Genomic DNA, 26,074 nt, shown 5'->3' with positions numbered 1-26,074 from the left:
CACGCAAAGTAGCATTCCTGCGGAGCCCAGTCCTCTGTAGCTTCATCCCAGGGTAGGGTCTCTGTCCAGCTGAGGCCTCCCTGGACAGCACCTGGAGAGTGCCTCCGTGAGTTCTGGGTCCTCAGCCAGGTGCTGCAGGTTGTCTGTGGACTTCCTGCTGTAGGGGTAGGAAGGGAAGCCTTGATCTCTTTCCTGCATGCTGCACCTGAGAGGTGCCTACGAGTGTCACCTAGGACCGCTGGATTTAGCCAGGGGACAGAGTTTTCTCCTCATCCACAAGAAGAGGCGTATTTTCCCGACCTGCTCAGCTTAGCGAGGTCTTGGGGAGCTGTTTAGGAAGTATTTTTAAATACTGGCCAGGAGGCAGTTTCAAGCATGCCTTATGGTAATTTTGACATGTCCATTTCCAGGCATTTATTGGGTTTTGCCCCTGTATAATGGAAAGTTAAATGAGGGGCTAGACTTTTGTTAGTTGTCAGTAATGGAAAGCTTAGAAAGAGAACTCGTTACTAAAATGCATAGATATATGTTTTAGCAGAGTACTGCATCAGCTTATCACCACAGGAGCCCTAAATGCTCTCTCTGGTTGATCCCCCATCTGTAGGTGACGGCAAAGGGCAGATAAGAAGGTATGAGCCCTTTTTCTGTATTCGGGGCACATTTCAGACTTGGGTCTCACAGCATCCAGTCAGCTATGGGAACAGATAAGGACTCCTGGCAGTACCTGAAAGGGGAGGGAAGCCCCAGCAGGGACCATGCTGTTCTCCTTGCTTGCTAGGGTGCCCATGCACAGACCTGAAAGGGTCCTGGGGCAGCAGTTTTTCCAGGCTCTTCATTTTACAGATGCAAGGTCTGGGTTCTGGGCAGGGATGAGGACCTTCTAGGGGACCCTGGAGGATCTGTATTAGAGGCCAGACCACAGCTCAGTCCCCTCCTGATACCTAGTCCAGAGTTCTTTAAAGTCAGGTTGGCCTCAGCATACTGCTAAAACCACACTCTGTTTGATCCCTATCAGGACTTGTTTTTCTGCATCTTTTCTGTAACTTACATTAGTAATTCAAATTCAGTCTCTTCCAATCTAGACTATTATTATTTATGAAAGCTAAGTGAGGACTATGTCTCATAGTTAATATTACTTATTGATATCAAATTTCTACTCCTTGCATATTGAGTTATTTCTGCTCCTTCATTCCAGGACAGGATTCTGGGAAGGTTGTGATCTGGAATATGTCTCCAGTCCTCCAGGAGGATGACGAGAAGGATGAAAATATTCCCAAGATGCTTTGCCAGATGGACAATCACTTAGGTATTACAGAGTGGCCCTTTGCAGGCTTTGCGTGTTGGCAGAGTGCCCAAGGTTAGCACATGTGTTTGTAATTAGAAAGATAAGGCCCCGTGCGGCGATAACTCCCCTCGGCCTGCTGTCTGAAGGCACAGATGTTGGCTTCACACCTGGGTGAGTTATTCGGCAGAAGACTCGGCCCGCTCACAGAACCATCTTTGGACAGTCTGCAGGTACCTCTGGTGATTTCCTGCTCATGAGTCGTTACTGCCTGATTCCATGGGGCTTTGGGGCCAGCGACCTGGAAGCAGTAGGGTTCTGGGGAAGGGTGCGTAAAAGACAACTCATCAAATGTCTCAGATTGCCGCTGTGTCATTCTGAGGCCCTCTGCCAGGACCCTTTGGCCGTTGGACAGTGTTGTGGTTTCTTTCTCTGCGTTAGTGCCTTAGTTTCCCACCTCTGAGCATCAGGGTGACTGTACTTGGCTCTGGTTTTCAGCCTAGCTGCCTCCCCTGAGATGCTCCATTAACAGTTACGTCCCCTTCTTTGCTCTCCCAACATGCTTCTCAGCGTCCTCTGACCTCGAGCACAAGGCACTCACGGGTCATTTGTGGGCCACAACTTGTATAGCGTCTCTCAAATTGCAGGGCTCCCAAAGGCCGAGCTGTGAGGGCTCCCAGAGGCTCCAGCCCACCAGGGGCCGGGGGGATTTCTGCTGCTCTGAGTTTATGAGTGTAGAATCAGTCAATATGCAGTGCTGACAAGTTTGGAAAATCTGAGTTTAAAAGGGCTGATGGGCGGGATGAAGTCAGAGTTTTATGCTCTACAAGCTGCCTCCATGAAAATTCTGGAAAAGGCATCTTGGCCTTTTAGCATATGCCCTCATTTAGAGAATTATCCCTACTCAGAAATACATCTTATGAGACAGCCCTTTTGAAATAATGAGATTTAGTTATTTATCAGTTTTCATGGAATTAAGCATCCTCCTACTGACTGTTTCATTCAGCACTAACACTTCTCAGATTATGTAGCCTTTCCCCCTCCAAACTCTGTTCTGGTCATTTGTTATTACAGCACAAGTAGGTTAGTGCTTGAACTGAATTGTTCTTCTGGGGCTCTCACACAGTAGATGCCTTGAATAGATTAGATAGATTAGATTTTATGAACCCTTTGCATCTTACCAAACTCTGCATAAAGCAAATGGACATGACTATTGGATTTTCATCACCCTATTTTTTTTTTCTTCCCAGCATGTGTGAACTGTGTGCGGTGGTCAAACAGTGGGATGTATTTAGCTTCTGGGGGAGATGACAAACTGATTATGGTGTGGAAACGGGCTACGTAAGCATCATTTTCCTTTCTTCACATTTTATTTTTACAAGCTTCTTTGCTGGTCTTTATCACAGTCCCTTTCCCCACCCTGGCACTGAAGTCTCCAGAGCTCCGACTTCATGTCAGGAAGCACGCGTAGGCCAGGAGTAGCTGGGGCCTGACCAGGAGTTAGGAGGCCACCCACCTGCCTAGAGACCTGCTCAGCTGCCCCCTTGGAGGACTGCAGCGTTTCCACCTGAAAATGAAGGGCTAATCCCTTCCAGTGCTGACATTGGTGGCTCCGTTTGTTTCGTTCTTCAGATGAAGTTTCCCAACGTACAAAATGGTTAATAGTCAAGGTGCTCTGATGGAATCCAGGGCAGGCATCCAGAGCCCGCCCTCTTTGCCATTCACCTCATTCTCTGTCAGCCTCATTCTGGGCTCTGAGGAGCACCTGTCCCCCCTTGAAAGCCCCTGCTCTGCACCCACAAGGAACTAATCATCACCTGGAGAACTATTTTGGAGAACTATTTTTTTTTAAACCTAGGCAGAGTCTCACGGTGGGTCCTGGGACTCTGTCCCATAACCAACTCCCCAGGTGACTCTAGGGCTGGGAAAATGGACCCTACCCCATGGGTTAGCTGGAGTGGCCCTGTGGCCGTGGCTTCAAGAGCAGAGGCACACTCTCTCCTTCAGCCCACTCAGCTGCCTCAGCGAACTCTTTCTCTGGGGTTGTGGAGAGTTCTGCAGGCACAAAGGGTGTTAACAGAGGCTCTGTGCTTCAGTGGCATCAGCGCCATCTCTCTGGGGGCCCATGTGACTGCTCTACCAGCTCCACATGGCAGGAGCTAGTACCTATGGTTCGAATGCTTTCTCTGCCTCAGTATTAAGGCAGAGACATTCATTTCATTTACAAAAGGGCTTAAAAAATATTGTTGATTTTGCTGCTTTAACCAACATAAATAACGTATTTTGTATACTATTTGGAAAACTGAAAAAATATAAAGGAAAAAAAATCACAATCCTGCCACCTAAAGAAAGCCACAGTTGTTATTTTGGGTGTTTTTCATGTGTATCCTTCTGATCCGTTTTCCACGTGTAGATGTTGTCCATGTTATGTGTATTTTTTTCCTTACGTAGTGGTATCATATTATACATGATGTCTTGTGGCCTGCTGCTTTTACTTATATATTGTGAACATTTTCTCAAGCAGTGGATAGTCTTTTACCACACGATTTGTGATGGCTGTATACTATTTCATCAAGTGCATGGATCATAACCTACTGTCAGCCCCTGTCATGCAGCAGTTTGGTGCTTCCCAGCCATTGTCTGTGTTTGCTCTGTTCTGTCTGCCGTGAAGCCATGCTGCAGTGCGCATCTTTGTGCAGTGCCCAGAGCACTCCTAGAGTGCCTTTCTGACTCCTCTTTCATGCAGGTACATCGGCCCCAGCACCGTGTTTGGCTCCAGCGGTAAGCTTGCCAACGTGGAGCAGTGGCGATGTGTCTCCATCCTCCGGAGTCACTCAGGCGGTGAGTGGGACTGCCTGTTGGGGTGGGCGGCCCCAGCAGCTGTCTGAGCTCAGCACCTTCATGTTCCCTGGGGACTGTTTTGGTCCTTAAAGAGCCCTGAGTCTGGGCCATCCCTCCCTACCACCATTGGTCACACCCTGCCTGTCCCTCAAGGTCTGTGCAGTCATTGTCCCCACTGCCTGCTTCCAGCTGCATTCAGTGCCCCCACTCCTGCCCTCATGGGGTATATGTTTATATCTTTAATGTAGAACTCCCCACGTTCTGCTGTTTATCCTGGTGAACTGAATCACTACCTTCATCAGTGGATCACTAAGTCCGTAAGCACACTTTATTTATTCCACAGAACCCAGCACACAGGGGCCCAATGAAAAGTTTTTTACTTGACCTTGAGTATGTTTACAAAGTGTTTTAAATAGACAATATAGAAAGAGACACATTGTACAGATTTGGACTGAAGAAGAGGAAGGCTGCTCAGTAGCAGTTTAAAGGCATGTGCTATACACTTGGTAGGTGCCAGGGATACCGGAGTGAATATAATTTAGACTTTCCTCAGAAAGCCTGTGGTCTAGTCCAGGAATGGCCTGAAGGCTTTCCCAGGCAGAGGACAGCAGAAATGAGAAAGGCTTGGTGTGAATGATCAGTTGGCAGCATTTCACCGCTGTGGATCTTTACCTACAAGGCAGGGAGCTGGACAGAAAGGGGCTGGCTGATGTGCAGGGGCCAGGTCATGGAAGGCTCCTGCTCCCTATTAATGAGTGTCCTTTATCATGGAAGAGACAGGGAGCCATTAGAAGCTTCGAAGCACAAGAGGGAGATCATTCTGACAGCTATGGGGAAAGAAGGTTGCTTCAATGATTCAGTTGGAAACTTCATGGCCTGAAGGGATTATGACAATTGGGATAGAGAGGAGACTGATTTGGGAAATTCTTAGGATGGAGCAAAGGGAGGGATGAGGGAGATCCTAGCTGGGTACCTGGATAGTTGGTAGTGTCCTCTACTGAGACCATAAGGACAACAGGCTTACGGGGATGGACACCAATTCAGTGTGGAATGTGTTGAGAGTTTGAGGGGGTCAGGGAGGGAATGTCGAGAAGCCATTGGAATTGAGCCTAGAGCTCTGGGGGGAGATGGGGCAGGAGTGAGAGGTTTGGAAGGCAGCGACTATAATCCGTTGGCAGTATATGCTCAGCAAATACTCTGCAGACACTTTAAAGTTAAACCAACCCACTTATTGGTGACCACAGATTGATTCCACATTTGTGAAAGCTGACAGAATAGCATTGTATTATTGTTGATAACAGTAAAAATGTGTAACTTAACCTTACTTATTCACAGCTACTCAGAGTAGAGTCTAGTTGGGCTTCTGGAACTTGGCACACATCTATGAGGGTGACCATGGGGAGGCACCTCAGTAAGGACTTTTGTGGGGCCCCTAACTTAAGACTGAGGCTGAGCCATAACCTTGATTTCTCTCCTGGCCGACCACCCCAGGGCTCTCCTTTACCAGGCAGGTAGGGTTGCTAACTAACCTTCAGCAGAGGTACCTGCCGCTCCTTATTCAATGGTCCTGGTAACAAGTGTGGGCAGAACCATTCCAGAAGAAAAAAATTAGTGAAAAAGCGAAAATAAATAAATAGAAAGCACTGTGTCTTTGAAAGCAAAGTGTGAAAAATGTATACTTGGCATATTTAATTAGGGAGTAGGAAGAAAAAAAACTAGAAAAACATTTAACCTAGAGGAAAAAAATCATCAGAGTGCAATATAATGTTTATACTGTTAAACTAAAAAACAAGACAGAATACTAAAATAAATATAATTATCTAGAAAATATGTTTTCAAAATTGATGCTATAGGGTTAGGAAAACCTGAACAAAGTAGTACCCAATAAAGAAGTTGGAAGCTACCTTCAGATATGATTCCTGATCCTAAATTATTTGTTCATGTATTGTTTGAAACTTTGAAGAAAAATTATTCCAAAACATAGAAATATTCATTCTTGCAAGGAAGCTATAACCCTGTGTTTCTAAAACCTAATAAAAATAACAATGAAACAAAAGCATAGGCAAATATGAATAAAGGTAGGAAAATCAGAAACAGAATACTCATAAATTTTATAACGGTTGAAAACATTGATTCATTTTTACTAAGTATGATTTATAATAGAAAAATTTTGTGTAAAGGCAATCTATTAATATAACTTAACATACTAGGAGGTTAAATAAGAAAAGCCACAGAGTCATCTTAGGAGGTGTTCGAAAGGAATATTAGATAATTCAGCGTTAATTCCTAATAAAAATGTCTTTGAAAAAATGGCCATGGAAAGTTATTTCCTTGACACGATAAGGTCCTTTGTCTTTTTTAAACCAATGGCAAAGCCTTGTTCCCGTTTATATCAGGAAAAGACAAGGGTGAGTACTGTCACTTAATTTGTTACTTTGGAATTTCTGCAATACAGCTAAACAGAAATCAGAAAGAGATGTACTGGAAAATAAGACAAAAATGATATGGGGATGGCACTGCATATCAGGAAAACCCAAAGCAATAAAGCTCTTTGAACTTATAAAGCATTGAAAAGCACTTGGACTAATAAAAATGACTCACTAAATTGGCTTCATAAGAAAAATTTTATCTTTCACTAGTAATAACCAATTAGAACGTCTAATAACAAAAAGAGAACTCTCATATGGTAAGATCAAAAATTGTAAATACCCAGGAATAATCTTGGCAAGAAATGTACAAGATCTCTAAGACAAACCACAAACCTTTTTTGAGAGAGATAAAATCACCACTTCATAAATGGAAAGACTAAATAAAATAAAGACTTTTTTCCCACGTTAATATTTATTATTTGTTTTGCAACTGTTTATTGAGCCCCTGGTGTGTTCCAGGTACTGTTCACCCTTAGGGAGTTTACATTCTTGTGAAAGAGAGAGACAATAAAGTAGTCGTGTAAGAAACTAGAAGATAAGTGCCAGGGAGCAAAATGAGGTAGAGCGCCATTTTACCCATGGTTCTCAAAGAAGGCCTTGCTGAGAAGGTGACATCCAAGAAGAGACCAGATGGAGATGAAGGGACAACGTGTGCACATTCAAAGAGCTTTCCAGGCAGAGGGAACGGCCAGGGCAATGGTCATGGAGTGGGGATGTGTGTTTAGGGATCACTGGGGGCTAGGGCGAGGGAGTGAAGAGGGGAGAAGAGCATGGGCGGGGGCTTCTAGACCATGGTGAAGGGCTCTTTTCTCAGTAAGATGGGAAGGCTCAGTAGGAATTTGAGCAGAGGAGTGAGGAGCTCTGTGGCAGCTGTATGGAGTCCCTATTGTGGGGGGCTAAGGGCAGCACTGGGGAGACCAGTGAAGAGGCTGCTGACATAATCTAGGTGAGAGACGGTGGCCGTTTGGACCTAGGTTGTAACAGTGGAAGTCAGGAAATGTGGTCAGATGCAGACTTCCTGGTGCATTGGATATGGGGTGTGAGATAAGCAGAGGAATCAGGACGGCTTCTCAGCTGGGCCTGAGCAGTGGAAAGGAGGCGCTTGCTGTCACCTGGGATGAGAGGTTTGTGGAAGGGACAGAAATGTTTGCTAGGGGAAATGTGAAGCAAAAACGTCTCTCAGCAAAAGAAGCTGAGATGGAGAGCCGAGTTAAGATAGTGGAGAGAGCATTTGAAGGAGAAGGGAGTGAGCAGCATGTCACACATTGCCTTGAGGTCAAGTGAAGACTGAGGATTGACAGCATTGTGCTTGCTGGCATGGAGGCTGCTAGTGGCCTTGGCAGGTGTCATTCATGTTAGTGTAGTTGGGTGAAAGCCAAATTGGAGGGTACTCAAGAAAGACCAAGGGGAGGATAGAGCTGGATGGAACTGGGCTGAGTTTTGTCAGAAGCCTGTGAAGACACGGGAGAAGAGCAAAGGGAAGTGGTGGAACTGATGGGTGGCAGACTCTAAGCTGGGTAAGGAGGCAGACAGTGGAAGGCCTGTAGCATCAGAGGCTCCTAGTGCCTGAAAGAACCATTGGGGTTGAGAGTGAACTGGAAGCACCAGGTTGATGGTAGGAGTGTGAAGGGTTGGAATTGAGACCAAGGAGGAAGTGGTCTGTTAGGGAGGGTCTCTGGGCCTGACCATGGGAATGAACGGCTGAAGTAGTGGAAGCAAAGGTCCTTGGAGGAGGAGTTTAAGGACAAGAGCCTTGGTGTGAAATCATCCTCTTGGAATCACCAAGAATGATGATGGGAGGGTCGGCGGGAATGATGGTGACCAGAAACTTAAATTTGGCAGGGAGGGTCTCAGGTATGTGGGAGGTCTGCAGTGAGAAGTGAAGGGGGGTGGTATAGTCTGAAGACAGAATATCCAAAACTGGGGTTTAGAGAGAAAATTATGTCACAGGTGGATTTACTGCAGAACTCAGCAGTGACTCCAGAAGGCTTCTGGAAAGATAAGTAAGGTTGCAGATGAAATCATTCAAAGCTGCAGTGATCGGAACATCTTGGATCTCTGGGCAAAACTAACAGCATTGAAGTAGGCCACAGTGTACCTGAGAACTTGGTGTATTGTGAAGGCAGTATCGCTTATTGATGATGGAAAGAAAGGATTGTTCCCCACTTGTGCTAGAATGACCGTGAAGCAGTTTATGGTTGAAGGGAAAGTAATTTAGAGCCTCACTGAGTACAGCCTACACCAAAGTATGTTCCAGATGTTAAAGAGAGGAGAGTTCTAAATAATTATAGCAGGAGAAAACAGAATCGAATATTCATCAGACCTCTAGCAGAGGGAATATTTTTCAAGGTTAACAGGCAATGAAAGTCACAAAGGAGAATAACAGACTTTACAACATAAATCTACATTATAGGAAGGAAAACTGATGAAATTTGCAGCTAATACCTGTGTTACCAATGGTCTGTGAAAATTGCTAATGAAATCACGTCTCCTTTCTGGGCGCTTCTCTGCTCTAGGACGTAGGCACCACACTGAAGTTCTGCTGCCTGCGTGTCTGCCCCTCCCAGGCTCTAAGCTCCTAGAGGAGGTTCTTGTTCTTCGTTTTTGTAGGCATGGCATTTGTGTTTGTTAGACCAACGGCACGAAAGACCTCTCACCAGACAGAAGATAGGAGCAAAGTAATCCAAGACGACAACAAACAGATATGAAAAATCTTCACTTTCACTACCAATCACGTGAAATTACAAATTTTTAAATGTGCTTAGTCAGTTAGAAGGGAAAAAATCATAATCCTCAAGCTAATAAGTGAGTTTTGAAATGGACGTTCTGCTTGTAGAAGTGTGAAGTCATAGAGGTCTTTGAGAAGCAGTCTGCAGTGTTAAGAGAATCCAGATTTATGAAAGTATTCAGATATTCTGCCCAGATTTCCACTTTGGGATATCAGTCTCAAAGAAATAATCCAGAATGTGAAGAGTGATGTATACTTTTGTGCTGATTAGCATGAAAAACTGGAACCCAGTGAAAGTTCACTGTTAGATTAGGTCTCTTTATGGTGGTGAACACTCAATGACATAGAATGCAGAGCAAAACAAGAGAAGCCCTGCAACTCACACGGGCTATTAGAGTACTAGATCAACATGCTAGTATACGCATGCAGCATGAAATACAGACGCAGTGTGGACAGTTCATCAAGCTCTCACTGAAGATTATTGCTTGCATCTCTTTTTAAAAATCTTATGAGGAAAGGAGTGGATAGCTGTGATCTTGCTGCTGTGTTTCTGTTTCTTCACCTCTCCAGCCATTCTTCTGTATACCCAGCACTGAACCAGGCACTGAGGTTAGAAAAGGCAGTAAGACTGGCTCCCATCGCACCTGGATGGTAAGATGGGCATGGTCACTGTCGCCATCACAGCTCATCTTTATCGATGCCTTGGTGTGTGCCTGGCACCTGGCTATAGCAGTTTCTCACATTTAATCCTCATAATAACCCTCTCAGGATAGGATTTTTTTAATGCACATTTTCCAGATGAGAAAATTGAGTTACAGAGAAATGAGCATGATTAATTCTGTTTGGGGGCTCTGTAGGAAAGGGGTGCTCTGGCAGAGTCTTGGAGATGAGATGCTGAGAAGATTATGAGGAAAAGGGCCGCAAGATGACTTTCCACTCATTCCGTTAGTTAGCAGCTATTGGGCTCTCACTGTGCCCCAGGTGTTCTGCTGAGTGTTGGACCTACAGTGCTCCAAGGGCTCTCTGAGGAAGGCCCAGTTAAGATTGGAGAAACAAGCTTAGCAGGGTTTAGGAGTGAGCCCGAGGCTGCAGACCCAGTAGGTGTCAGAGCCAGGGTTCTGGTATGTGTGATGCCACATGGTTCCAAGCTCTCAGCCATGCCCTCAGTTGCTTTGTAAAAGGAGTAGGGCAGGATCAATTAGATGCTTTAAATTTTATGACCAGTTGAGAAACCTCTTAGTGGGGAATTTTTAGAAGCTGCTTTGAGGAAAAAAGTCTAGCTATGATGGTCCCAGGTGAAATCTCAGATATGAGAACACCAGGGACTGGTGTTGGCCCAGCTGGCAGACGGGTGGTGCTAAAGGGTCCCCTTGTCAAATCTGTATGCCAGGTAAGAGACTCACCGCCAGCCCTTTGTCTTCCAGATGTGATGGACGTAGCTTGGTCTCCCCATGACGCCTGGCTGGCCTCGTGCAGCGTGGATAACACTGTTGTCATCTGGAACGCTGTGAAGTTCCCAGGTCTGGGCTTCCTCTGACTGGTGGCAGCAGAAATGAGCCACTTGTCAGCAACACCGCCTGTCCGTGTCTGGAGCAGGGTGGGCTCTCTGTTTCCTTTGGCTGGTGACAGCAAGTGTCTCTCAGTGGATGGGGATTTGCGTGTCTTGTCAGTAACTCAGTTCTTTTTTCTTCATCAGTTACATTTGTTTAAGATTTTTAAAGAGGTTTATGTTAAAGAAAATAGTAACCAAAGGCTAGCACGGATGTGCCATAGATCATGAGGGTGGTAGGTTGACAACTGATATTGGAGACCTTGTCCAGCTGGTGCTCAGCTCACCCAGGCACCCCCCATGTGTGCTGTACCTCCACATGCCCCCAGATGCCCAGCACTCCCCTCTCACATGCCCTTCAGGGCATGCCCTCCCTCTGCTGGGCTCTCACCTCAGCTCAGTTGCCATCTCTTCTGTGAAACCCTTGAGCAGAGGCGGGCTAACAAATCTGGTTTTACACAGGGTGAATTTTTCTTATTTATGTATTTAAAGTCACAACAGTTGGCTTAACTGGGCATAGCACTGCAGTTTATAACTAGTAAGATACTGCTCACATTCCTGCTCAGTGTCTGGAGTATGTTTTCCTCATGGACTAAAAAGAATCGTTCATGGACTTGATCCAAGTCATTTTCTTTCCGTGTAAGCCACCAGCATGTGTGAGGACACTTGGCCTGGCCATGGAGGGGCAGATTTAGAGGCTGGCATTTAGATTATGGATCTCTAGGAAATGCTGTCTCCCACACATTTGTCCCCAGTGGTGACTTACAGAGGACTCACTCAGCACAGGGCCGGGTCCCAGAGCTGTCAGGCCTGCACCTTAGGGAGAAGCTGTTGGGGAGGTCCACACAGGACTGCTCAGATGGGCACGGACTTCTGTCCAGAAAGGGAAACGAGAGGCAGGCCGCCAGCTGCAGACAGGACAAGGGAGCAGAATTCAGCTCTGGCCCTGGTTGTCTGCCCTTTCGGGAGCATGGACAGCCTCAATCCTCAAATGTCAGCTGTGGCTAAAGGGAAATCCACAGGGCCTGCCCGGGGGTAGTTGTTTCTTCAGATTGCTTTTGCCTTGTGGAGATCAAATTAGGGGGCTTGTCTGCTTGTGCCCAGAGCAGGGGCTGGCCAGGGCAGCCTCCTGAGGACTCTTCTCATGGCTGGCCATTCCATGACCCGTGGATTGCAGTTCATGTTTCCATATAGTCTTTTTTCCCTGGGTAACGCCTTTCCAATCTCTTTTATTTTTCTTCGTAGAAATTCTAGCTACTTTGAGAGGTCATTCTGGCTTGGTGAAGGGGTTGACTTGGGACCCTGTTGGTAAATACATTGCTTCTCAAGCTGATGACCGCAGCCTGAAGGTGTGGAGGACGCTGGACTGGCAGTTGGAGACTAGCATCACAAAACCTTTTGATGAGGTAATGAAGACAGCCCAGAGAGCTTGGCCCAGCAGCCTTGCTGGCCCAGACCTCGTGGGTGAATGCAGAGTCTGGGGACCTAACCAGGCTGGTCAGGGTTCTCTGGGGCCCAAAGAGTCAGATGATGCAAATCTTTCATTTTTCAGAAGCTATTAAACATCCAGTTTTGAAGTGAAAAAGATTTCTAGATTTTAAAGCTGAAGAGAACCTTAGAGATGCCTTGCACTTCCGCAGGCGTATATGAAACTTTCTTACAGTGTGGACTTTACATTGTGCTGCCCTAGGGAGTCAGGTGGAGGTGGAGGCGGGGAAGCGGGCGGGTGGAAGAGGCTGTCTCTTGGATTTTTCTTGACTGTGCTGTGGCTTTGCTCGCTGACTTCACTCTGCAGGCTAGCCTGCTGCTTTCTTGGGCAGAGTTAGCAGTACAGTTTGCAAAATTACTGAAGGTGGACTACAGTGGCTTGTGTAGTATTTTACTATATCTTCCTTCATTTGAGTTGTCATTACATATGGGATCAGAGCTCAAGGTTGCCATTATTCATTAGACATTTCTTAAGTGCCTACTATGTGTAAGGCAATTCTGGGTGCAGGAAATGAAAGCAAATTGAGATCAAGTCTCCCTTGAAGCTGAGAGCCCAGTGGGAAAGACAGACAGTCATATCACTTGTGAGGATGGTGGTGGATTTATCCAGAGTGTACAGAAATCACCGAGGAGGTGTGATCACATCAGGAAAGACATCTCAGAGGAAGGGACATGAGTGAAGCTTTGCAGGAAGAATTAGGCGTTTGCCCGCTGGTCAGGGCTAGCTGCAGGAGGCAAGTGGAAATCGTGTATTCAGTTCTCCCCAAACCAACAGTAAGGACCTCCTGGACTGGGCACATTAGCACAGACCTTCACCTTCCTTAGTTCTATTCTTCTTGGCTGCAGCCACCTGGTACAAGGGACATGGGCCCTTATGCCTTCTGGAGGTCCTTAGGTCCCCTGCTGCTTGGCAGCAGGGGGTCCTGTAGGCTGGGCTCCTGGGGGTGACTGCGGGAAAGGAGTGTTTGGAATCCCAGTGGGAACTGGTAGCACTCTTCAGCCTTTGGAGTGGGCCTGTCCTGCCTGGTCTGGGGCCCAGCTGGAAGTTGAGGCAGATATGTCACTGCGCTCAGGCCCTGCCTTGTCCTGCCTTCCTCTAGGGCCGTAAGGCCAAGGTCTCAACCCTAAGTCTTTAGGGTTGTCCTAAATTGACCTTGAGCTTCAGGGGACTGGCTTTTGGCTAATACATCTCACCTTGCAGGAGGAATAATGTGAAGGAATGCCCTGCTTCAGCCCTGCATCTAGGTCAGGGGAACATTGCCTTTCTGCCGTGCATTTTACTGTTTTTACAGACTTTATACACCTCTTCTCCTTGGTAGATCACCAGGCTTCAGGTGAGGAGATGGGCTCGAGAGAGCAGGTGATGCCACATGGTCATGGCTGCATGACCTGAGGGTCAGCAGGGCTCTTTCTCTGCTGCAGTGAATGTTCTGCAGACTTCATGTGTGCAGTTAGCAGGTGCTGAGCAGAAGAAAGGGGTCACTGGCCAGATAGATTTGACCCACGCAGAGTTGATAGTTAAAAGAGCTGGCCTCCTGCAGATCCTCTCAGGTCCTATATACTGTACTGTGAGGAGTGTAGGATGCTACACCTTCCAGTCTCATCTGACAGGCGTTTTTGTTGGATCATCTGGAAAGACTGGAGTTAACAGCTGTCAGTGTAGCCAGATGCTTGGATGCACACGCCACCATCATATATTTGTCAGTCAGAGTTTGATTGTATTCTTGGGCCCACGGTTTTGGTCACAAAGTTGGCCTTGAGCTCCTTTCAAGCACAGATGTTTCTTTCAGTGTGGAGGGACGACACACGTGTTGCGACTCAGCTGGTCACCTGATGGGCACTACCTGGTATCTGCCCATGCCATGAACAACTCTGGCCCCACTGCCCAGATCATCGAACGGGAGGGCTGGAAGACTAACATGGACTTTGTCGGGCACCGGAAAGCTGTGACTGTTGTGGTGAGTGCTCTTGGCCTCAGGTTGGTCAGCTGTCAGCTCCACCCTGAGTGGTACCCTCAGAGCCTGGGCAGTGCCGTGCTCCCTGAGGCTGGGTCCCATGTAGGACTGAGGTGCTCGGCTCTGAGATTCAGCACATCGTGTTCTTGTTTCATTTTAAATGTTTATGTTTCAGTACTTGAAAACTAACCTTGCAAAATAGAATACATGTTTATGTGTTTTGTTGACAGACTTTAACATGATGAATATCACCAGAAGCAGACTTTGATTAGGAATATTGTAGGTCTGCACTAGCCTTTTTACACATTTGGGTCTGCTCATGGGTACGCAAGCATGGTGGTGCTGACAAGTGGCCCACTTGTCAGCCTCCAGGGAACACAGGTTCAGTTCTGATATGTGTGCCGAGCAGCTGTGCTTGTCCCTGCACCTCAGCAGCAGCCAGTCGTAGCTGCGAGGCTATGCTGTGGATCACTAGAGTGCTTTCCCTGTGTCTGGAGCTGCCCACCCGCCTTGACGTGGAAGGTGAAAGGTGCCAGAAGATGTGGGCTACTGTTAACCTTTTAGGCTAAAGAGTACCGGCCACTCCTTTTATACTCTGGGCTACTTTCATTGAAGAGCATCCTGAGAGTGCCCAAGGCAAGCTGTTAAGTAGTTGCAAACAGCCTGTGAGACCAGGATTTTCTCAACCCCGGGCAACCAGAACAAAGCAAATAGATTGGCAGGCTAAGGTAGATGAAAGTGAAGGATCGTCCAGGACCCTCATCTCAGTTTTTTGTATTCACCAAATGGGCTCATCCTTCCTGTGTTTAAACTGATAATATCATATATTGTGACTTAAAGTATAAACTTAATACAAATAAAATATTACTTCCTTAATTTTTTTGTATTGGACTTCATGTAAAATTTTGTTTGAAACCAAGACCTTGTTGCTAAAATATTTGAAAATCAGTGCTCCATGGTTAGCACAGTCTTCCACATGGCTCTCTCGTGTGATCCTCACAGCCACTGTAAGAGTGACTCTGAGATCGTGGCTCTGTCAGATCACAGCTCTGTGAGATTGCAGCGCTGAGGCCTCGCAGCCAACTCACTGGTAGTAGAGACTCAAGCCCGGGGTACACGCCTCTGGGTTCCATGTTCTTCAGTCTCTGTCTCCCTGGCCATTTCTGCTTGCCCTCTTGAATTAGGACCCCTCCAGGCCACCTGGCACCAGGCTCTAAGGAGCCCCCTTGCTTCCTCAGTTGTCCTGGCTTGGGGTCTAGGGCTCCCACCCCTTTCAATTCAGGAAGGTGGCAGGGAGCTCAGCATGTGCTTCCAACCTTTCCAAAAGTAATGCCCAGTTTACACCGGGGGCAGCTACCTGGACTGAGCTTAGCATGACAGCTGTCATCCCTGGCCCAGTGAGTTCATGCAGGGCTGATCAGTCTCTCCTGGACAGTTTTGACTGAGCGACAACAAAGCCAGTGACGGGAAAGAGATTAATGGAGCAGACCTCTCCTGACAATCCTGTTGGCCTCCCTCGGGACCTTCTCCCTGAAGTCCAGGTCCTTGAGCTGGCCTTGTCCAGACCAGTAGGGATTCACAAGGCCAGTTTCAGTAGCTCCCATGCCATCAGGGTGGATGCAGGCCCAGAATTGGACTGTTGGTAGAGCCAGCTTTGAACCTACATCTCACCATTTACTCATTTGGTGACTTGGCACACTTTTCTGGCCTCTCTGAGCCTCCATTTCATCCTCAGCAAAATGCCTCCTAGGTAGTTGTGAAGATGAAGTAACGTGTGTCAAGTGCCCAGGGCTAGGCTCCACTGGCGGGCTGAGATGGTGGTGTGTTTCTAATACTTGGCATGGGGTACATCCTTCATACTTCATTAATTATTTGTTATTTGCCTTTAGAAATTCAACCCAAAAATCTTCAAAAAGAAGCAGAAGAATGGGAGTTCTGCGAAGCCCAGCTGCCCATACTGCTGCTGTGCTGTTGGCAGCAAGGACCGTTCTCTCTCTGTCTGGGTGAGCCCCTGACCATGAGCTTTTGCTGCAGTAGGGAGGGATGGGGTATGCTGGTGAAGGAGGTGGAGCCTGGAGGCCTGGAAGAGGAGAGACTCCTGCTTCTCATGGAGCTCAGTCTGTGCTCCTGTGCTGCACGTGAGATCAGGCCTTCCTGCTACTCTTGAAGGAACCACTGAAGACTGAGTCTGAGCCCAACCAAGAGAGGCCACCCTGACCCCCAGCCAGAGCAGGTCTCGTGTCCAGACTCAGAGAACACCCTCAGCAGTTGAGGCCATAGTTGGCGTGTTGTGTTTGCTTCCTTTTAAAAAAAACCTTTGTATCAACATATAACCTACATAAAGTGTATTCACCTGAAGTATACAGCTCAGTGTGTTGTCATAACATGTTTATATCAGTGTGACCACCACCCCAGAATGCTCCCTGTCCCTGCCCAGCCAAGACCCCACCCTTGACCATGGCACCCACTCTAACGATGTCTGTCCCTGTCTCACTGATAAGTTTTGCCTGTTCTAGCATATAAATAGAGTTGTGCAATGTTTACTTTTTTGTGTCTCGTGTTGCTTTTACTTTGCATAATGTTGATGAGATTCATCAATTTTGTGTTTAACAATAATTCTTCCTTATTAATGATTTCCCCATAAGCCAAGTGGATTTGAAGTTGTAGATTTGAAGCTTATCTTATGGCTGCATTAGTTATGATTGTTTGTCACAGAGAATTGATTGCTGTATACATTTTGATTTTTCTAGCCCAGTGTTCATGTAGCATCCATTCCAGAACCTGAACCCTAGTTCCATCATAGCCAGTTCCAGGCATGTTCTTCCTGGGCTCCTCCTAACCTGGGGCTCTGTTCATGGTGCTTTGACCGACACATCACTGATTGAGGTCAGGTGTTCACAAAACAAGTTCTAGATTTCTGATGGGTCTGTAGCCACATTTCTTGGAGAAGGGGCAGAGATATTTTTTCTGAAAGTGGAATTAGGGTAGGGCAAGATTCTTCTTGTGAATTCCAAGTAATTCAGACTCCAGCCCTCTCCTCAGCACTAGGGTGGCAGCATCTTGCCTCCCCTGCACATGTAGTCCCAGCCTCCCAGAAGCTTCCTCAGCACCTGCTGGATGCCCTGCAGAAGTGTGTTCCCATCCAGCTCGCCAGCCTCTGGCCCAGAACCTGTCAGCACGGTGGTCAGACACTACTGTATGGGAGATGGATCTTGCTGTTGCCATGGGGCTGTGGAGATGATGCACAACCCAGTGTTATAATGACTCAATAACGAATATGTATGTGGTGAATGTTGCGCAGTCATCAAAAACAGGTTTTTACAGGATGTTTAATGACATGCTCATTGTGTATTAAATGAAAAAGTAGACATAACCATATGGCTTATTTTAAAGAAGAAAATATTTGCATGAGATAGACTAGAAGAAAATAACTCATCAAAGCATTAATAGTGGTTAACTTTGGGTCTGGATTAAGGGCAGCTTAAACTGTTTTTGTGTGTTTCTGTGCTATCCCCACACACTTTATAGAATGAGCCTGTGTGACGTACTAGCTGGTTACACCAAGTCTTGGATGTACATGTGTACCAGAAATTCTTGGGCCCAGAGAAGAGGTGCTAGGTTCTCTCTGAGGCTGTTTTCCTATCCTGGGAGTTGCCTTGGCTGCCTCACCCATTGTCCAGGCATTGGCATCCCATCCCGGTTGGGTAAACCTTCTCTGCGCAGGTCACAGCCCTCCCAGAACCCCCTTCTCTGTTGCTGGTGTGTGTGTAGAAAGCCATCTCCCCGGCTGACCCCTTGGGGCAGCAAGCCCTTCAGGCAGGGACCACTCTAGTCTGCATACTTTGGGGCAGGCTTTGGTTTCCACAGTTTAGGATTTGGATGGTTGCTGTTTGAACAGAGTTGAATGTGCCCTGTATGTCAGCAAAAACTGCAACCAAGGCTTCTAGGACTGATAGTGTTAGCTGAGTGGACAAAAAGTGGTTTTCAGTCATTTCATTAACCTTTGCTGCTTCTTTCCTTCCAGCTCACCTGTCTGAAACGGCCTTTGGTTGTTATCCATGAGCTGTTTGACAAATCCATCATGGATATTTCCTGGTAAGATGGACTCTTGTTACGATGCACAGGCTAGGAAAGGAGGAGCTGCATATTGGAACACAAGGCCTCCTGGATGTGATTAGGGTCAGCTGACGAGAGGCCCCCTGTGTCACAGCCAGAGCAGAGCCCCCAGGTGCTGTTTGCGTGTGGCTCAGGAAGGGCGGCACGGGCCTGCTGTTGGGAGAGCGTCTGCTGCTGCGCCTTTGCTCCATTGGGATTTGCCCCTGGAAAATACCTTGTCAGAGAAACTCGTGTTTTTCTTTGCAAAGGAGAGCACTGTGATCCTAGCTCCACTTCACCATGTGACATTGCAGGAACCAGATGAGCATAGGTGTGGAGACACATTTTCTGCTTCTCAGTGACCTCATTTAGATGTACACTCCCTCACATTTTTTTTTAAATGGTTTCAAAAATTAGATAAATAAAAATGAAATTCTTACAGAACACATGATGAGAGATACTTTGTACATGTTCTTAGAACTGAAGGGAGCACCACAGCCCTCTGGGACACAATTCTCGCCCCCATCCCCACCCGCACCAGGGGTTTCCGGCATCTGTTTAGAGCCCTGCGCTGCCACTGAAGCATGGGTGACCACCACAGGCTCTTACTTGCAAGCTGCTGACAGCCGTTTCTTTCAGGACTCTGAATGGTCTGGGCATTCTGGTGTGCTCCATGGATGGCTCTGTGGCATTCTTAGATTTCTCCCAGGATGAGCTTGGAGACCCCCTGAGCGAGGAGGAGAAGGTAGGAGACCAACACACCACCAGCTGGTGGCCCATGTGCTGCACATGCTCTGGGACTTCAGAAATAGCCACAATAGCTCTGAGAAGCCCCTTTGATTAGACCTTCTTATGACATACACAGACATATTGTTTCTTAAAGTGTTATTGGGTATTTGCCTTTTATAGATGGTAATACTTATCTTCTTTACAAAATAGGTTAATTTAAAAATGAGTCTAGGGGCCGGCCTGGTGGCACAGTGGTTATGTGCACAGTGGTTGTGTGTCCGGGGTTCGCCAGTTCAGATCCCGGGTGTGGACATGGTACCACTTGGCAAGCCATGCTGTGGTAGGCGTTCCACATGTAAAGTAGAGGAAGATGGGCATGGATGTCAGCTCAGGGCCAGTGTTCCTCAGCAAAAAGAGGAGGATTGGCAGCAGTTAGCTCAGGGCTAATCTTCCTCAAAACAAACAAACAGAAAAATAAATAAAAATGAGTCTATTCATTTTAATTAATAAATTTGATTCTTTCATAAGACTACATACATTAAATTAATGCATGAGTTCTGGAGTTAAGAATAAAATGACTTTGGGCATCTCTTCTTGAACTGATAATTAGCAACACACTGGGAAGCTTTCACCCTGGGAGAAAGCAGGAGTGGCTCCCAAGGGTCCCTGCTCATGTCGCTTTCCCCGTTGTCTGGTATTGATGTAGTTGCCATGGAGCAGCAATTATAACAATGATGTTGGTCATTTATTGTATGTCAGATTCTGGGCCATGCATCTTACATATATTATTTCATTTAAATTATATGAAACCCTTCAGGGACTGGCCCGGTGGCACAGCAGTTAAGTTCGCACGTTCCGTTTCTCGGCGGCCCGGGGTTCGCCGGTTCGGATCCCGGGTGCGGACATGGCACCGCTTGGCAAATGCCATGCTGTGGTAGGCGTCCCACATATAAAGTAGAGGAAGATGGGCACAGATGTTAGCTCAGGGCCAGTCTTCATCAGCAAAAAGAGGATGATTGGCAGTAGTTAGCTCAGCACTCATGTTCCTCAAAAAAAACAAAAATAAATAAAACCCTCCAAGGCAGGGCTTATCTGATTCATCAGTAAGGTAACTAAGCATCTGAAAATAGTGTGACCTTTTGCTAAGGCCATGCATGACCCTTAGGTACGAGAATGAAAGCATGAAACAGGCCCACTGCATTTGGGCCAGCCCTCCTCTCCTCTATGCTCTGCCCAGGACAATGGGGCCCATGTGCCCTTCTTCAAGCGCTGTGGGAAAGGCTCTGCTTTACCTACCGTAGACTTAGAAACCTGCCATTTCTACAAATGAGCCTTTGCCAACACTTAGTGGAAGGTATTCACTTGTCTGAAAGGAGCCCCTGTGAAAGCCCAGAGCATTGGGCAGCTCTCCCCTTAGTGATGCAGTTGCTGGTAGAAGCTCCCTCATAAGCCTCTGTGTGGAGCCCCCACTGTGATGTAAACCTCTCAGGGATTGGCGTCTCCTAGAATAGGGCCTGGCACTCCAGCAGTGGTTTGTCAAAGAAAGAATGAGTGTCTCAGTGGCCTCAGATCTTCTTCACACTGTCACTGTCATTATAACCTCAGATCACTGTGTACTTCCCTCCCCACGAAGAGTTGTAGTGGAAGCCTAGATCATAACCCTGTCTAACTTAACCATTCCCCAGATGACAGGCAGGGACCCTGTGTTTGAGGAATGCTAGGGCCAAACTCTGAATTCTGCTTCAAGATTCAGGGGAGAGTGGATAGGAGCCAAGGTGGCAAGCAGGGGAGCGCCTGGCCACATGCAGGCACACAAGGTCCTGCAGGAGCAGGTCCCATGGCCCCCCTCCCCTGTCCGGCATCCTCTGCTATGAGACAGATGTCCTCCACATGGTTGTTAGCACGTCCTTGTGTCAGTTTGCTCCTCATCACACCAGTCACTCTGGTGTGCTAGGGTCACTGTCCCTGCCCACATGGGATCCTGTTCAGCTTGTTGTGGCACAGACTAATGAAAGCTGGCAAGATAGAGGAGGGGCCTTGCTCAGAAGGGTCAGGACATGTTGGGGGACAAAAGGGGCAGAGAAGGATTACCCCAGGTCTGCTGTGCCAGGCCTTTCTTTGCTCTTAGAGGCCCTGTTAGCATTCCCGTGGCGACCTCCTACCATGCGGGGCTGACAGCTGCAGAAAGGAGCAGTGAAAGCAGACTGAGGGTTTCAGTATCTGATTCCCAAAAAGTATTTGGCGTCCCTGGAGTGATTTAAGAGCCTTAAGTTAGCAATTTGAGTGTCTTAATTTTAGTTCAGCAGATGTTTATTGCCATTTGTTCTGTACCAGACCTTGTGGTAAGTGTTTTCTTATTGGTTACTCATTCACTTTCATCCCAAGCTATGGATACACAGGAGGTCATAAACATCTAGGGAGGGTACAAGACCTCCAGAGTCATCTAATCAGCAACAGGCAGAATAGGGTGGGAGGTGATAGAGAGCTGGTGTCCGGGGCTCTGGAACCCCTGCTCAGGGCCCTCTCCACTTTCAGAACGAGGAACACCAACATGCAGCTTGCCAACTGGTGGGCAACGTCCACTAGGTTGCTGCTCACCTCCAGTTTGTTGCACTTCTCTCTGCTTCCCCTAGAGCCGCATTCACCAATCTACCTATGGCAAGAGCTTGGCCATCATGACCGAGGCCCAACTCTCCACAGCTGTCATTGAGAACCCTGAGATGCTCAAGTACCAGCGGAGGCAGCAACAACAGCAGCTGGACCAGAAGAGTACCACAGCCAGAGAGACGGGCTCAACTGCCTCTGTCGCCGGTGTCGTTAATGGGGAGAGTCTAGAAGACATCAGGAAGGTGAGGGCTTGGCCCTGTGGCACTAAGGACCTGGGCATGTGTCCAGGGACAGGGCGAAGGGAACAGGCAGTCTGTACAGGGCACAAACATTGGTGGGAAGCAGATGTGTGCTGTGCCTGGAGCAGGACCCAGGAGTCAGCCAGCTTGGGGCCATTTGGCCCCATTGCCATCAGCTGCATGAGGTAATAATGGGGCCTAAGTCACCTTTATCAAAGACCTCTTTGTCCCAGGGAGCTCTAGAGGAGGTCATCTCTTATAGGGACTTCCAAACCCCACTTCTAGCCTTTCTAGGAAATTCTAGATACTGAGAACAGTGGGTTTCAGGCTCTGCCCTGAGGAGACGTGTGTGGGCTCCCCCTTCTTCCTCTAGAAGTCCGTGTTTCACCAGGAAGGGGCAGGAAATGTTGAGATCTGGAGACCTGGAGAGCTTAAACCATCTCCAGGAGCTTGTGCAGGGTGACGTAACTCCCCACGTGATTCAGACACAGTGTGTGACTGGGAACCCTTGGTTATGAGCCTTTAGTAAAGTTTGCAAATCATGGCTTAGAGACAAGTGCAGGGTACAGGTGTCATTCATTAGTTTCCTTGTTGAGCCCCATGGCTGCTGGGTGGGGGTGGCCAGGCTGGCACATGCTTGCTGCCCTGGGAACCTGGCCAGGCCTGCAGTATTGAGGATAGAGAGGAAGGTGCTGGAGCTCTTTGAAGTGGGAGCTTTCTGTCCTTGCTGCTTTACCGTGCAGGAAGTTGAGCACACACCCTGATAGAAACACTTGTTCTTTGATTAGACGGCTTAGTTTAATTGGACTAGAAAGGCTGTAGAAAGGGAAGTTAGAGTACGTTTCCTTAGAGGCTTTATTTTTTGTTATTTGGAGATAGTTGGCAGAAATTCTTGCATTCATTTGTGTCACTCTACTTTGCCAGAATCTTTTAAAGAAACAAGTTGAGACTCGGACGGCAGATGGTCGGAGGAGAATCACACCTCTCTGCATAGCACAGCTGGACACCGGGTACTCGTTCACTCACCGAGCTTTCTGTGGCCTTATCTGGGGAGGTCTTCCTCTCTCCTTTCACCAGTTAACCCTCTCATAATCTGGCCCTTCACAGGCTCTTGGGCCAGTCTGACCCATAGACTCTGGAAGTGAGGGAGTTGAGCCCAACTTCCCACTGGCCTCAAAGCCCCCGCTTCCCACAGAGCCCTTATGCATACTTGACTTGGCCTTTAGGCAGGCCAGCAGGAGCCTGCAACAGGCCAGCAAGGGCGCCTCTGCAGGGCCAGTATGTCCTCACAGCCAGCCCCCTTCATTGTTAGCAGGGCATTGGAAGACATGCCAGAGAGACTAGTCAGACTGATTTTTTTCTATTTCTTTTCCTTTTTACAGCCTTCTTTTTCTGATTATGAAAGGAATATACACACGTTGTTGGAAATATTAAAAGCCTGAAAATGTTACCAATAATCCAGTCTCTCAGACATAATCAACTGTTAGCATTTTGGTATCTGTATCTCTAGTCTTTTTTCCCCTACTTGTTCCTGTATCTTGACCTTGCATCCATTTTAATAAATAGTTCTCTGAAGCAGTGACTTGCTGGTTGTCCAGGTTGCCAGCCTGTGAGTGCACCACGATTTACTTAACCAGCCCCTTAACTGGATTTGTAGTCTGTGTCCAGTGTTTTGTGATTGTAAATGAATTCTTGAGTGCACCCGTGGCTGTTCCCTCAGGATACTTCCCAGAAGTGGAATTGCTGGGCGAAGGTTAGGGCTCTGAGCCACATTTTCCTGAGAAGAGAGAGGGGAGGAGTGGACTTAGTCACCGTTTGCTGTTGTCTCAACGGCTGTAGTCAGGCTTGCTTTTGTGTTGGTCATTCTCCCCAAAGCGATGTATGTGGATTCAAAGGATGATAAGGCCCTATGTGAAAGAAAGAGACCTCGCTGTCAAGGTGATTCATTCTAGGTTTTATACTCATTCAGCTAGTCTGCTCAGGACACCACACAGTAGTCCTCTGCACTTTTCAGTGGTTCATCCATGAGCTATTCCAAATCTTCCTTGAAGTCTAAAGACACCTTCAGTCATACGATGTGCCAATCTGACCACCTCTTGTTAGGTGTGCAGGCACTAAGGCCTGGAAGGTGGAGACCTGACTAGGTGGAGCCAGAACCAGGTCTCCTGACTCCTCCCAGAGAGTGGTTTTCCTTTGGTCAAGTCTTTTTCTCATTGTGAACCTAAAGGGTAATGCCACCTGCCTGTCTTTTAGTAGGACCAAATGAGAGAAGTATGTGACTGTGCTTTGAACACTGCAGGGCTTGTGGGAGGAGTAAGGGTCCTGGAGGTGGTAGAGGTGGTGGTGTTGATGGTGGCACTTTTGTTCTGTAGATCCTTGCAAGCCTCACCTGGTGAGGAGACGGAAGTGGGTAGCATCCTACGTGGCCTTGAGCCAGTTTTGTGCCACAGGGCACATATTTCTGGCACCAGAACTTGATTCTTTTGGTCTTAAAGGCTTGTTTGCTCTCCTGACTCTCATAGTAAAACAAGTAGCAACAGAATAGGTAATTATTAGCTTAGCTAATCAAGAAAGAAAAGAAAAAGCACAAATATTTAAAGTAGAAATAAATGGGAAATAATCACAGATAAAGAATCAATCAAAAGGAGGAAAGTCTTCTTTGCTGAACTCTATGCAAATAAATTTGAAAATGAATGATTTTGAGGAAAATACAGTTATCAAAACTGAAGAATATCTGTACAGATGAATTATTATAGAAGAAATAGAGGACACTGTCAAAGAGCTAATGTACCAAAAATCATCAACCTAAGAAAGCTTCACAGGGAAATTCTAAGAAACTTTAAAGGAACAGATCATTCGAATACTGTTGAAAATACTCTAGTTCGTAGAAAAAGAAGGAAAACTTGGAAAATCTTTTTTTGAAATGAACACATCATTTACATCAAAATGTTACAAAGATAGAATGTGATAAATTCCTCATCATTCTTGTTTCCAAAAGTCAATGCAAAATCCTAAAAAAATAGTAACAATGAGAATCTTACAGTGTATTAAAATGCTAATACATTATGACTAAGGAAGTCTTGTTTTAGGAAAGCAAGGTAGTTCAAATTTTGGGAAACTTAATTTACTTCTACATGTTAATCAAAAGAAATATATGATCATTTCCATAGATGCCTAAGATGCATTTTTATTAAATTTAACATTGTTCTGATTTAAAATTCAATTGAGGGGCTGGCCCCATGGCCTAGTGGTTAAATTCGGTGTGTTCCACCTTGGCAGCCTGGGTTCGGTTCCCAGGTGCAGACCTACACCACTTGTCTGCAGCCATGCTGTGGCAGTGACCCACATAGAAAACGGAAGAAGACTGGTACAGATGTTAGCTCAGGGCGAGTCTTCTTCAAGCAAAAAGAGGAAGACTGGCAACAGATGTTAGCTCAAGAGAATCTTCCTCAGCAAAAAAAACCAAACAACACCTCAGTTGAATAGGAATAGATAGATGCTTCCTTAACTTGACAAACTATCTTATTTCAAACTAAGTTAAAAAACTAAACAAATGTCTACTCTTGTGACTATAATCGAACATTGTTCTAGAGGTCCTAACTCATACAGTTAGTCAAGAGAAAGAATAAATTGGAAAGGAGGTGGTAAGCTTTAAATAGTAATAAGTCATTATTTAAAGATGATTTGATCTACAAGAGAATCGACTGGCATAACTGCCATAGACAATAAAAGGAGACAGGAAGACGACTGGATACAACCAACATAATGAGATAAGTACCATCAACTACCTTTAGAAGATATATAGGAAGAAATCACTTTCACTAATGCAGTACCTGGAATGGAACAAGAAATGTGGAAGATCTTTGTGAGGGAAAATTTTAAAACCCTACTGAAAGACCTAAAAGAAAATTCAAAGAAACAACTAGAAATGCATACCATTTATTAGCTAGGATGACTCAACATCACAAAGATGACAGATCTCTCTCAACCTATAAATGTAACATGAGCCAGTACAAATAACCACAGGATTTTTCAGAGTCAGGCAAGCTGATTCTAAACTTACGTGGGAAAATAAATAGGAATAGCTGAAATATTTCTGAAAAAGAAAATTAATCAGGGAAGACTAGCTCCA

General features: G+C 46.6%; 1 protein-coding gene across 6 annotated transcripts in view; it reads left to right on the top strand.

The window, feature by feature from the left end:
- The window catches only part of LOC124226374 (protein HIRA), a 90,123-nt gene that overhangs the window by 22,099 nt on the left and 41,950 nt on the right, over window positions 1-26,074 (top strand). For 3 of the 6 annotated variants that reach the window (XM_046639557.1, XM_046639560.1, XM_046639561.1), the window contains exons 3-13: window positions 1,196-1,306; window positions 2,533-2,623; window positions 4,029-4,123; window positions 10,705-10,800; window positions 12,075-12,235; window positions 14,108-14,275; window positions 16,162-16,275; window positions 18,297-18,367; window positions 19,007-19,112; window positions 21,730-21,945; window positions 22,867-22,952. In XM_046639557.1, coding sequence (XP_046495513.1) covers window positions 1,196-1,306; window positions 2,533-2,623; window positions 4,029-4,123; window positions 10,705-10,800; window positions 12,075-12,235; window positions 14,108-14,275; window positions 16,162-16,275; window positions 18,297-18,367; window positions 19,007-19,112; window positions 21,730-21,945; window positions 22,867-22,952 — 1,315 coding nt within the window. The other 3 variants (XM_046639558.1, XM_046639562.1, XM_046639559.1) reach the window with 3 other exon arrangements.

This window comes from Equus quagga, chromosome 15 (assembly GCF_021613505.1).
Source record: "Equus quagga isolate Etosha38 chromosome 15, UCLA_HA_Equagga_1.0, whole genome shotgun sequence".
In the NCBI taxonomy this organism is placed as follows: domain Eukaryota; kingdom Metazoa; phylum Chordata; class Mammalia; order Perissodactyla; family Equidae; genus Equus; species Equus quagga.
This window is presented reverse-complemented; position numbering and strand designations above follow the sequence as displayed.